The 14,257-nt window shown below is 41.4% G+C and overlaps 2 protein-coding genes across 2 annotated transcripts; both read right to left on the bottom strand.

The window, feature by feature from the left end:
• Window positions 1-4,173: 4,173 nt before the first annotated feature.
• LOC121398175 lies at window positions 4,174-7,509 on the bottom strand. Its single transcript, XM_041576972.1, has 3 exons — window positions 7,346-7,509; window positions 6,574-6,639; window positions 4,174-5,729 (listed from the first exon to the last, which is right to left on the bottom strand). Exons 1-3 carry the CDS (start codon window positions 7,372-7,374, stop codon window positions 5,099-5,101), a joined length of 726 nt encoding a protein of 241 aa, XP_041432906.1. The 5' UTR covers window positions 7,375-7,509; the 3' UTR covers window positions 4,174-5,098.
• Window positions 7,510-7,709: 200 nt separating this feature from the next.
• Window positions 7,710-12,783, bottom strand: LOC121398293. The gene is made up of 2 exons (XM_041577349.1): window positions 12,104-12,783; window positions 7,710-8,274 (listed from the first exon to the last, which is right to left on the bottom strand). The coding sequence occupies exons 1-2, from the start codon at window positions 12,688-12,690 to the stop codon at window positions 7,737-7,739; spliced, it is 1,125 nt and encodes a 374-aa protein (XP_041433283.1). The 5' UTR covers window positions 12,691-12,783; the 3' UTR covers window positions 7,710-7,736.
• Between the last annotated feature and the right edge of the window lie 1,474 nt (window positions 12,784-14,257).

Here is a 14,257-nt window from a genome sequence, read left to right as displayed (position 1 = left end):
TCAAGTCTCACATTGAAACCACTACCTGGTTGCAGGGCCAGAACTAGGGGAAGACAGAGTAGGCACGTGCCTAGGGCGCAAAGATGAGGGGGCGCCAGGCACGTACCTGCTCTTTCGCCTACCTCATGTCCGGTCCTGTGTCTCCCTGGCTGCCGCTGGTAATTTGCGGTTGAATTCGCTTGCGCGCATGCACATTGGCGCGTAATTTCATGCATGCGCGCTGGCGAGTACTTTCGCGCATGTGCGATTGAGCAGGCACTAAGCTGGCGCCGCGGCCGGCCAGGTTGCCTAGGGCGCCTGGCCGGGTTGGCCCGGCTCTGCCTGTTGCTAGGGTAATTTGGACCCTAGCAACCAGATAGCTGCTGAAATGTCAAGCTGAAGAGCAGCTTAACAAAGAGCTAAATAATTCAAAAGCCACAAATAATAAACAACGAAGACCAACTGCAAAGCGTATCAAAATATCGCTCTCTATCTCATACTAAAAGTTAATTTAAAGGTGAACAACAGGTTCCGGACTGAGAATTAAAATAAACCCTGGAATTTCAGGTACACAGAGGCCCAATCAGCCCACATAGAGGCCCAAACAGCCCCCACCAGCCCACTGAATACTGACTTTCTATGGGACCTTATAGCAGCCCCTCTGGCATTTGCCAGAACTCACAGATTGCCAGTCCGGGCCTGCTGAACAACCTATAATATTAGCTATGAAAGCAAGATTATGAACAGGGAAAGCACAGTGAATATATATTTTATCAATGTTTGTATAAGTGATTAGTGTCAGTGTGAGTCTATTACGCAGTTGAGCAGTTAAGTCCCATACATTCGCCATTCACTCACCTGCTATAAAAATCGTCACAAACAGAATCCTGTGCTGTTTCCCCAAAAGTGATATGTGTTAATTCCCAGATCTTTTAAAACCACTTCAAACTCACTGCGGTTTATGGCATTGCCCCTGCATAACTGTCCTGTGTTCTACCGGCACCATACCAGCAGTTTTGTAAAGCAGAAACTGTGCCGCCCTTTCGAATCTTCGAATCTGCCCCTAGCAACTCCCTTGTTTCCAGAATGAGTCCAGATATAGTCTCCTCTCCATATGATCTTTGGTAAATATAACAAATGGCTTAGAATGGGTGGTCCACAAAAGTAATTTGCTTCAGTTCATTGCAGCCCTTGGTACCCCAAATATGGACAGCACTAAATTAGAATATCGAAGTCTCTTAACTTTGCTCCATAGGCAAGTCTACTCTCCTGCTCTCTGCTTCATTATATTGGAAAGGGCCCCAGAGCAAAGCTCTACATCTGTCTCTCTGCACAGTGCTACTGACTGCAGCTCTGCAAAAAATCAAAATCACATTACTTTAAAATAAATTATTAAATTAAAGGGTTAGTCACCTGAAAATGAACTAATGTTGCAGACAGCTGTGATAATTGAGAATTTGTCAAACTATTTTGAACTTGACTTGTGTTTTCTTTTGGGTTTGTGTTGTTTTATCCACAAAGCAGCATTTTTACTCATAATTCAAGTGAGTTTACAGTATGTAGCTCCTGCAGAAACTTGTGTACAGTGCGTGCATGATCATGTTGCACAAGTTTTCATAGCAGGAATGCCTCTTATTTAAATTAAGTTTCAGAAACTTTGTATCTTTTTCTTGAGTCAGTGCTGGAGAACAAAGAGAAAGTCTGGACATTTCAGTAAGAAACTGCAGGCTGAGCTGTCAAAATAGGGAATGTCCTGAAGAAAATGGGACAGTTGGGAGGTATGTAAGCTTAGGGTGTGCCTATTTTAACAGAACTATCCTTATTTATTGTAACTGGACTTCCTGGTTCTGTAGTCCTGACCTGCTTTTTGTCCCTGTCTCTCTGTTCTGCTTCCTGGTTCTGCAGTCTTGATCTGCTTTTTGTCCCTGTCTCTCTGTTCTGCTTCCTGGTTTTGCAGTATTGCTGGTCCTGCCAAATTGCATGATGCATTTTACAATTAAGAGAAGGATTTTTCCAATAATACAGATTATCCGTGTATGGCTATAGTAAATTGAGAAGCTCTGTTGACAGGGTCGAACTGGGGGGCCCGTGGCCCACCGGGACTGCTGTCCAGGGCCCCCATTCAGACCCTACTGCACTCCTACTGTGTCTCCATGAGCGCCGCCCAACGGGTTGCAAACCCCCGGGCCCCGCACATGAGTGAAAGGGCCCCACAGCAAAGCTCCTATTTTTGTTTCCTGGTTTGTGTGTTTGTTTTAATAAATATTTTAAATGAGCCCATTCAGTGCCAGACAATTTTTGCATCTATTTTACATTAAATAACAAATTTTTTTTTTTACATTTTTGAGTTTATGGGAAATCCCTGGAGGACTAGATCTAGGGCTCTAAATACCAAAACAAAAAAACTAAATTTAAAATATTACATTTTTTTTTTATAATACAAAGAAATACATCAGAAACACAAATACAACATTTTGTTTTTCAAAATTACAACGGATTTGCAAAGTCTAATGTCTTCTGAGCATGTTAGTATAAATATAAGTACACTTAGATTTCTAACTTGTATTAGCAAACCCAGCAATACAAAAAGGCCATTAATAGTAAGATTTGCACTGTTCAGGTGGAAAAAAGATGCCCCAATAATTAATACAAACAATTCAGCTCTTAAAGTGGGGCACAGCAATACCTTCTCTGAACATATCTCCTGCATATCCTTAGCTACTTAGACACAATATCACAAATATGAATGAGGTTTTCTAAACAGTTTAGTGCCAATATGCTTAGGATTACCAAAATATGTGGTATGTAAAGCCCCTAAAATAAAATAAGTGCTTACAAACATTCATAAACTGAGACTTTCACTGCTGCAGAATAAGGAAACTGGGTTTTATGAGTCATACAATGCCTTAACAGTGAGTTGACCCCAGAAAACCATATATCTTTTTTGAAAATTGGTAAATATGTGTTTTTGCTACAAATTATTGGCTACAACACAGTTTTAAGACACAGGTGCTCATCTTCTAGGTCCCTATAATAAAGAAAAGTAACTTTTGTCAGAACCAGGGTCTTAATCCCAATCTGGTTCTTCGGTGTATGAGTAGGTACCAGTCTATTTGAATATTTAGAAGTCGTTACAAGTACACGAAGAAAGGCAGTATCTGGAAATAGAAATAGGTATTTATTATTTTATACTGTACATGAATGATTTTCAAGTTCAGCTCTGTAATACAGGGGTGAACATTGTTTATAGAAACCAGGTACCCTGATGTATCATCCTTAGATCAGAAAATTAAAAAGTGGGACCTTGTGCTGTTTAGGTTGGGTCTCCATGATGACTTCAATTCACGATGCGATAATGGCAGAGCTCACCCGGAACAGTGTGTCGTCCTGCTTGATTGCTGCTCTCGCGATAGACCGGTCACTCCTTGCCGGCTACTACATCAAACTCACAAACCGCTGCGGAGCGCTGATCAAGAACAAGCCAGGAGTCTGACACAATTAACATCAATCTTCGGCTCTATTCACACATGTGAGGATAACAGTGGAGGGTGTACAAATCGAACGCGTTTCATGCCCCATAGCTGGGCACTTCATCAGAGTAATTTGTGTGCACGTGTGTGAATGAATAAATAGCTACGTGCGTGCATATAATTAAAACATATAAAAGGAAAAATTATACTTTCATTTAATTTAAAATACAAGTGATACTGTTGAGATAATTATGCTGAAATATATGTGTAATTATACAATACACATTACAACCGCATAAATTGTGTATCAATGTGTAACTAAATAAATTATTGCACAAATGAATTATTCAAGTTGTGTTCATTTAGTGTATGTGTTTTGAATAATTTGGTAAAATATGAATACAATATCACTATAGATATCACTTTATATTAAAAACCCCTTATGTATCAAATATCCTTCCGTGTTCAAAAGAAAGAAAGAAAGAAAGAAAAGTGAAAAATATATGTACTATGTGTCCATGTGGTTCATTAAAATGTACGAATCAGATAATAATTAAGACATATATATTAATATCACATAATAACATTATTCACTAGAACCATATAGGACACGTATCTATATGCATACAGAAGCAATTTAACATTCCAAATTTTAAAAGGTATATTCCAATAAATGCTAATATGCCAATATATATCCTTAGGTGTTCATATTATATCAACTAATGGAACAGGATAAATTTACCAAAAAAGAGTAGACGTAATCTATTATTTCTCTCCATGATGAAATAATGTTAATTGAACAGTGATTAACACACGGCAAATGGTATTACCACTGCTTTAGGGCTCATTTAACTTTTAAATTGATTTCCCGATACCAAAAGTGCACAGAGCTGATAGAGCAGGAGGATAAATCCCATGTTTGTTTATCAGAAGCCTTTACCTTATATAAGTGCCTTTTACAAAATCTGCATAGGCCAAGGCTCTGCACCTCCTCATGGAAGTTATTCAGCAGGTAACATGCCAATGAACAAATGCAGGACCTTTGGTAGAATCACTGTACTTCAGAATGCCAGGACAGATATGAAAGACATTAGTCAGTGGGTTTCAGGCTTTTGGGGTTAAACTATCCCTCTTTAAGGTCCAACATTTATTTGTTCACCCCCCTTAGCTCATAACAATTTTACTGTAGAAACCAGGGCTACTATTTCCAGTGGTTCTCTACAGTAGTTCACTGCTACATGCTGCTCATATTTTCAGCTGGGATATTTCATAAGTATTGGAGGATACTATGAATGAGTTCATTCCCAAAGAATCAACCATTTCCCAGGTTCACAGGGGCAGACCGGAGCCAATTGACCTGAAACATTCAGTTACACGAGATACACTCTTGTCCTCACAATCTCACATGCACACACAGTGTGTCTTCCCTGAAGCCTCCAGGACTCCTGTCATGTGAATGTGCACTGTGGAAGTGCCATTAGCCATTGAGGGGGCCTCCTATGCCAATAAACTGTTCCCCTGCGGTGGAGTTAGGCTCCCAGGGTCCTGCACCACAGTTTGGGAATTACTGCTTTAGGACTTATTTATTATTCACTTTGATTTTCCATTATCGGAGGTGCAACAATTCTAGATTGGTTATAGGCAACCCACTATTCCTTATCAGACAGTAGGTGGTGGGATGGTCCAGTCAGAATGTCACACACAGAATCCACTGATTTCTCCCCACAGCAGGAATAGTATCCAAAGTAAGATCCGCTGTGACACATCCATTTTTCAAATACTGAGCAGATCTCAGAAGCTGTAAGTGGAAATTTCTGTTGACCTTGTTGAGCTTGTTCTTCTCTTTCATCTGTGGGACTCCCTAGGTAACGTTTATACCCCAGAACACGTGATAACTCCAGAATGAGGGTTCCAGGGCGGGAACCTTGGCCCAACATCTCCTTTTGGTGCCAAAAGTGGGGACTTAGATAAATAACGATTTCATCTGAACCCTGCAGTAGCTCAAAGGTCTCAGGAATTGCACAGTAACTTTTCCTAAATGTAACGCTGAGAAGATTAATGATCAAATCTTGCACCAAGTTTAGGGGGATGAGGGGGAAAGTCTTTTTCTTTGGAATGCCAACAAAATCCTCAGGTTTCACCACTAAGAGACTGTCCTTTTTCTCCAGAGCATCAAATAGAATCCTCAGGGTTCTCTGCTTTGCTTTCTCTGCCACTTTCCTCTCTTCCTCACTCAATAACGAGCCTTTAGGAGAATATTTTGGTAACAATGATCTGGAGCTGAAAAATACAGTAGATTCTATAACACCTGTCTTATAAAACAAAAACCTATTTCAGGGGCACAATCAATAAATGTAAATTCCTGTACTTTGCAATTGGCATTGGACACTCGCTAACATTCACAGATGCCAAGCGCCATCATTTCTCCTTCCCGGTGGCTTGCCCAACCAATATACAATGAAAGTCCTGTCGGGATAAGGGCCACGTTTACACACTGATGTGACCTTCTCCCAATGGGTTTCTGTAGGTCGCCATTATGAGTTTATCTTCCCTCTTTAGCTAAGCACATTGGTAGATAAATCTGGTAAAGACCTACTGCAAGGATCTCACTGCGTATGCCCAGTTTTACAATAGAGCTTCGGACAAGCTGCAAACTGTGAACTTTAAACTACCAATTAAGGAAATAAGCCAGTGGTTCAGCTGTGTGTCAAAAACAAGAAGCTGCTGTATCAAGAAAATATGCTATGTATGTAATGTATGGAGATATAATTTACAGACCTGGATAAAAGGTCTCATACCTGTACTAAGGGTCAATATGCCATTTAATATTGTGGGTCATAACACAATTCCATGCTGGAGGTAATGCTGCAACATGTTATCACCATAAGCATATTTCCAATAAATATGAAATATACAGAGAACAACTGCTACTGGTACTTTTATGCTTATAGGAGTTGGGCTGACCTAAACACACTTCTACGGCACACTTGTATACTCTGATTTTAGTAGAGGTTTCCCTGATGGTAAAAGAAAGTGGTACATGTTTATGAGTCCCCCCCTTCCTGTTTATAGGGGAGTTGTGTATGAGAGAGGGGACTTGTGGCATAGTCTATAAAAAAGGTACCATTCTCCAAGGCCTGATGATGTCTGTGTTATGGGTTCACGTCTCATGCTCTTGGTCTTGAAGGATCTAAGAATAAAATAAGACTGTTATTAGCAGCAGTCAGTGTGAGCACTGCATTGTGAGAAAGAGAATAACACGGTTCATTTAGGCTTCTGAAATAGTTAACAATATCTAGATCTCTGTTATTTTATGCTTGTGGGCTGAACCCCTTTCACTAATCTGCAGCACTCCCAGCGATGTAAATTTTACATTTCGAGGTTCTATATCTTAATCTTTCTATCTGGGACCTTGCCCGACAAGGCATCTAGCATGTGGCAACGGTGTAAATAGTGTTGTTACCATGTCTGTGTATCTAATACATTTATTTGACTCAAAGTAATTTCTTAATGTAGCATAGATGTGCTTATTACATAATGGTGCCTCTTCCAGAATAAGCTTAGTGCACAGAAATGCACAGCACCATGTGAAGGCTGAATATACCATAAAATTCAGCAGCACTCCGATAAGTGATTCAAATGTTTATTCGTGCCACTAGCCAAGCGACGTTTCGGGCTATTCCAGCCCTTTATCAAGGGCTGAAGGCTGAAGGTACCTAAACAGTTTTACAGTTATGACATCTAGTAGTTTGGACCAGGTCAAGAGACAGAGTGCTAAAATCCAAATCTCTGTTTTTGTATGTTTTTTGTACATAATGCACTTTCATTTCAAGCTAGAAGCACAAAAGATTTGTATTGTTTCCGGGAACCACCACTGTATATGAACCCATTCTTACCTTCTTTCAGGTATTTCAGGTGGTACCATTATATCGTTTAAACAGGAGCTCAGATCTGAAAGTGCACACACAGAATCCTTCGACTCCTCCCCGCAGCAGGAATAGGATCTATAGCGGTGATCCCCAACCAGTAGCTCGTGAGCAACATGTTGCTCTCCAACCCCTTGGATGTTGCTCTCAAGGTCCTCAAAGAACATGATTATTTTTGAATTCCAAGCTTGAAAGCAAGTTTTAATTGCATAAAACTAAGTATAGTGCCAAGTAGAGCTTCTTGTACACTGCCACTCCACATAGGGGCTACCAAATAGCCCATCACATCCATTATTTGGCACCCCAAGGGACTTTTTCATGCTTGTGTTGCTCCCCAACTCTTTTTATATTTGAATGTGGCTCACGGTTTAAAAAGGTTGGGGACCCCTGATCTATAGTAAAATCCTTTATGGATCATCCAGGTTTCGAAAGCCCAGCAGATATTAGAAGCTGTAAGTGAGAACAGGGGTGGATCTTTGTTTCCTTCTCCCTCCTCTTTGGGTCTTTCTAGGTAACGTTTATACCCCAACACATGTGATAACTCTAGAATGAGAGTTCCAGGACGGGACCCGCACTCCAGCATTTCATTTTGTTGCCAAAAGTCAGGGCTCAGATAAATAACGATTTCATTTGCATCCGGCAGAATATAGAAGTTCTTGTTATTCACATTGTATCGCTTTCTAAATGTAACCTTCTGAAGATTAGTGATCAGATCTTGCACCAAGTGTAGGGGGATCAGGGGACACATTTTCAGTCTTCTATGGCTAACAAAATCCTCAGGTTTCTCCACTAATAGACTGTCCTTTTTCTCCAGAGCATTGAATAGAATCATCAGGGTTCTCTGCTTTGCTTCCTCTGCCACTTTCCTCTCTGCCTCACTCAATAACCATGGCCTGGAACTGAAAATGAGATTAAATTAATAATTATTTCAGATAAAAAACACTGCCAATGAAATAAGATTTTATCTGTGCCTGAAAATGGTAATCTAGTAGTGCATTGTAAAATGAACTTTAAAGGCAATGGCACATAGGGTGTTTTGCTGTCCTTGAGGAATTTGTGCTACCAAGGTATTTTGTGCATTTTGTCATTTGCAGGGGTAGTGTGATATTATCTATCCCATGTGCTATTGCCCTCTGGGACAAGGAAATCCATTTTATCATCTTTTTGCCTATGCATATACCATAAACGCCATATTGTTTTGCTGAAATTCATTTGCAAAAATGTTGGGCCTCGAGGTCTCAGCAATTATTTGGTGGCCTCTCCTGTGAGTTTTGCATCATCAGTTAGGAAAGGAAAATAAATCTCTGCTCTGCCCCAAGTCAGAAGGAAGGGGCTAAAACCTTAATCAGTTTGTAAGGTAGTGTAATGCAATTTGTTTCAATGGATTGTTCAAGTTGTAATAAAGTTGGATGGTAGTAGGGAAGTAGTAATTTGGAGAAGAAGCAAGGGGGAGGTAGCCATTCTAGCAGTGTGAGGATCAGGGGTAGAAGTTGTTCTGGAGTAGGGGTAGAGTAGGTTGGGATACTTACAACCTTTGCAACAACCAGAGTGGAACCCCAAGCTTGTACCTGCTGTTGAGACAATAAAGCCAAGTCTTCCTTACTTTCTTTGTGAAGTCGGCAGCAACCTTGGCAAGCGTACCCAAGGTCGATGGAACGAATCTGTTGGTCACAGACTGGGCCGAGCAACTACCAGGGATGACTACTCGGTGCAAGTGTACAAGCCCGGGGATTTAATTATGCCCCCCCCAAGCAATTGGCATTGCTGGGGGGGGCATAATTAAGGCAGTAATTAAATTATCAGCCGCAGAGAGGACCACGTTCGCTGAGATCATATGGTGAGGTTGCCATAGTCATAGACTTGCACACTAGATTCTTCATACATGTGTAAGATTATGATATATAATATATATATTATATTAACCCCCCTTGACCAGGTTTATCGATTCTCTTGATCAAGCAGACAAATAATTCACACCAATAAGAGTAAATTAAAGTGATTATATTGAATAATACATCAATCGATTACAATTCGACTAAAACATTATTTACAATATGTACAGTTACTGCTTATTTATACAGTCTAAATTTTACCCATCATAGTTTCTTTCTGGCTATCTGTTGGCTCCTGCTCCCCTCATTCCAGTCTGGCCAGCTCCTGCTCCCTTCAAATGCAAAAGGCCCATCACATGGCTGCTCTCTCTTCTCCTAGGCTGCTTTCTCTCGGGTGCTTCCTTTCTTCATCTCGACCTTTAGGGCAGTGGAAATAACTAAAATTGCCTGTAGTAAAACTAACGCACCTGTCACGAACGGCACCCAAAATACAGAACAGATGCTAGGCTCCTTGGTCTCACCCTCAGCTCTTGCTTCTGTCTTTAACAGCCACCTTTCACCTTGGGAGGAGCCATTGGCTAATCGGATGCCGCCAGGTCTTAATAAGAGAGGAGCCAAGAGAAGGTTCTGGACGAGCAAAGGGGCACAATCGTTAGCAAGGTTTTGGATGGAAAGCACATTTCTTGAAATAGACAGAGCGAAGTCAAAACAGGCTGGGTCGGTGCAGGCAGAGTTCAAGTAGGGTCAGACAGGCCAGGTCAGAGTTCAAGCAAAGTCAGACAGGCAAGGTCAAAACCAGAAGATCTTTCAGAATGGTCAGGCAGGCACAGGTCAGAATTACAGAGTTCAGAATACTCAGACAGACAAGGGTCATGATCACAGAATTCAGAATAGTCAGGCTGGCAGGAGTCAAAACAGGAATCAGAATATACAGGAATTGCACGCAGGAAACTACTAAGTAGAACCAAACGACAGGCAATGAGTGTGGATTTAAAGCCCCTTTAAATATTCAATAGTTCACGGCAAAACACAATGACGTCATGGCGCTGGCGACGATTGCGAGGTATAAAACCCGTAAATTCGCCGCACGCATCCTGGTGATTACCACCATTGGAGGAAGAAGAACCATGCAGCCAGCATCCCTGCCGGCCCACTAGACCACCAGGGTGAGTGATCGTTACAGCAGCTCTCAGAAGGAAACTTCGGGTGACTTTGCAATATCTTGGTTTTACCATCAGAGATTTCAGTTATTTCTAATGGAGGCACATTTTCAAGAGATTTGTTGACCGCAGTCATGCATAAATGCATAAATAATCGCAGGTGACAAGTCTCCCCTTTGGCCACTAGCCTTATTCATGTTTTCGAATACCTGAACCCCCACAGCTCCAAGCTGAACAGATGAGGAGATAAACCCCCAACTTGCCCAATTCCAGTTGAGTTCGTTTCTAACATACACAAATTACTTATATGCAGCGCCGTTTCTGGGGAAGGAGCCGCCTTCCCCAGATGCCCCCCCCCGCACCGACTTACCTGTCGAGAGGGGAGGCAGGAACACGATTGCGGAGATCGCAATTGCACTCTCTCGCAATAGCACAGCCGAATTTCCGGTTTAAAAACTGAAAATTCGGCTCTTAAATGTGCAGGAGCGGCTTTTTGCCGCCCCTGGAATCCTCTCCGGCGCTGCCGCCTGAGGCGAGCGGCTCAGCTCGCCTCATTGGCGGAGCGCCCCTGCTTATATGGTTCAGCCCCTTCCATTCCCAGGAAATACTTTGATATGGATAATTTGGGTCAGGGTGTAAGCTACTCAGAAGACTGATCTTAATCAATATAACTCCCCATACACAGTACATATAATATGAATATGGCCCCAAACACATACATAACATAAGTAAATGGAATACCTAACACATGTGCAGAGAGAGAGGGAGAGATACTTCCCCAGTCAAGGATCCTGATTGTCTGCTTTGTGGACAATTTGTGGCTGGCAGGCAGTTCAAGGAGGGTGGACACTGGCAGGGGCAGGGAGTGGGCTTGGTGGTGATGTAGGGATCACTGTGCTCTGGGCCCCTCTGAGATTTTTTTGCAGAGGGGGCTTGACACACTAGTTATGCTACTGCTACTATTCAAAACACTATTAGGATCCCTCTCTCGTTAACTGTGTTACACAAGAGCAACACCACAACCTTAATTTTATGGTGTTATTTGTCTTTAAAGTGGATCTGTCACTTACACATAAAAAGCTGTATAATGAAAGTCCTTTGTAAATTAAACATGGAACACATTTTTTTTTTTTCATTTAAACATCAATACCATAAAGGTGTTTAAACATCTGAGATGTCAATCGAATATTATCTGCCCTGCCATTATGCCTGTGTCTATGCTAGAAGTGGCACAGTCAATTACTTTCACTTTCCATTCAGCAATTCCTACATGTCACTGCTCTCCACCTTTCCTCCTCAGGCTCTATAATTGTGTAGGGCAGTGGGCATAGTCATTAGGTCCCCCATTATCGTACATACACAAGATTTTGGGGTGATACGCAATTTGTCTTAATAACAGTGTCCACAAAATGGCTCCTGCCTGCTTGCTGTGATTGTATAATTTCAAGACTGAAGGAAACAAAATTTAAATAATAAATATAGTGTAAGTAAAGTTTATTTTGTTCAACAAACGTAGAAAAGAATTTGGAATTATTTCTTAGGGTACCTTTAAGGCAAAACTTTCACTAATAGATTTGGCAGATTAAATGGGTGCAATTTGTTAGTGCAATTCTGTCCATTGTGATTTACTGCATTCCAAAACCCTGTGCATTATATGTAAATAATTCACCAAAAGTGGTTTGTGAGCCTATTACACAGCTGAGCTTTAAAACTTGTGACATTCGTCTTTCTCTTACCTGCTATAAGAATCTTTACAAACAGAATCCCGTGCTGTTTCCCCGCAGCAAGAATACAAGTGATCTGTGTAAATTCCCCAATGTTTCAAGACCGTTTCAAACTCACTGCGAATCTGATTGGCTGAAAGCAGACGTGGTTCATGTCGTTGCCCCTTGCCGACTGTTCCTTGTCCCACCAGCAACGCACCAGGAGTTTTGTGAAAAAGAAACTGTGCCGCCTTTTCAATCAGTAACCCAGGACGAGAATCTGCCCCTAGGATCTCCCCTTGTTTCCAGAATTGGGGGCCCAAATATATTCTTCTCTCATGTGATCTGGGGTAGATGTAACAAATGGCATAGAATGGGTGGTCCACTTTCACAAAAGTCACTCGCTCCAGTTCTGTCCTCAGACTGTGCACCAGGTGAGGGGTGAGAGATGGGAGTCTTCCCACAGAATTAGTATTTTCCCCTGCTTTCTCAACCAAAACGCTGTACTTTTTCTTCAGGGCATCCTTTAGAATATCCAAGGCTTTCTGCTTTGCTCCATAGGCCAGTCTGCTCTCCTCCTCACTTAGAGGGCAAGGAGATGTGTCTTCCAGACAATTCATATTGGAGACTGTAAAGGGCCCACAGCAAAGCTCTGCACCAGTCTCTCTGCACAACGTTACTAAATACACTGAGCTCTGTCATTCCTTATCTGATGCCTAGCTAGTAATATGACTAACTAGAGAAAGAAAAAAAAATAAAGAGGAAGTCACCCAATAAAAATTAACTCATTGCAGACAGCAGAAATTATTTTTAAATGTAGTAGTTTTTATGAAACAGCCTGTGTGTCCATAACCATAAAGGGATACTGTCATGGGAAAACATTTAAAAACGCATCAGTTAATAGTGCTGCTCCAGCAGAATTTTGCACTGAAATCCATTTTTCAAAAGAGCAAACAGATTTTTTTTTATATTCAATTTTGAAATCTGACATGGGGCTAGCCATATTGTCAGTTTCCCAGCTGCCCCCAGTCATGTGACTTGTGCTATGATAAACTTCAGTCTCTCTTTACTGCTGTACTGCAAATTGGAGTGATATCACCCCACTCCCTCCCCCCCCAGAAGCCTAACAAAAGAACAATGGGAAGGTAACCAGATAGCAGCTCCATAACACAAGATAACAGCTCCCTGGTATCTAAAAACAACACTCGATAGTAAAAGCCAAGTCCCACTGAGACTGATTCAGTTACATTACGTAGGAGAAATAACAGCCTGCCAGAAAGCAGTTCCATCCTAAAGTGCAAGCACAAGTCACATGACTGGGGCAGCTGGGAAACTGCCAATATGTCTAGCCCCATGTCAGATTTCAAAATTTAATATAAAAATCTGTTTGCTCTTTTGAGAATTGGATTTCAGTGCAGAAGTCTGCTGGAGTTGCACTATTAACTGATTAACTGCCTTTTGAACAAAAACATGACAATATCCCTTTAAAATCAATACAAGGAAAAACAATCAATTAAGGAAAAGTGGATGATTCAGTGGCAGATGTGATGGGGTGATATATACAGACAATGGAAAGTTTAAGACAAATATCTGGTATGTGAAGGAGAAGTAAGACAAGTGTATGAACTGAATCTTTACAAGAAAAATAAAGGACTAAGGCATAGTAGAATAAAGCAGGAGAAAAACATCAGAAAATAGAAGGAAAATTAGAAAAAGCAGAGATTATGGAACAAGAATAACAAAACAAACGTGCACTTGTTTATTTATAATGAATATTAGGGATGCACCGTATCCAGGATTCCTTTCGGGATTTGGCCAGGATTTGGCTTTTTTTAGCAGGATTCGAATTCGGCCGAATCCTTCTGCACGGCCTAACCGAATCCAAATCCTAATTTGCATATGCAAATAAGGGGCTGGGAGGGAAATTGCGTGACTTTTTATCACAAGACAAGGAAGTAAAAAATGCATATGCAAATTAGGATTTGGATTCGGTTCGGTATTCGGCCGAATCTTTCGCAAAGGATTCGGGGGTTCGCCCGAATCCAAAATAGTGGATTCGGTGCATCCCTATGATTAAAACTTTGCCTGTCAAGCATGTACGGCGTACGTGCTGGCAGGCAAGGGCTCTAAGAACTTCTTGCGCTTACACTGTCTCCTCTTCATCTGCGGCTTTCCGCTCCAAAGGAA

The sequence above is a fragment of the Xenopus laevis genome, chromosome 9_10L (genome assembly GCF_017654675.1).
Source record: "Xenopus laevis strain J_2021 chromosome 9_10L, Xenopus_laevis_v10.1, whole genome shotgun sequence".
NCBI classification, from domain to species: Eukaryota; Metazoa; Chordata; class Amphibia; order Anura; family Pipidae; genus Xenopus; species Xenopus laevis.
This window is presented reverse-complemented; position numbering and strand designations above follow the sequence as displayed.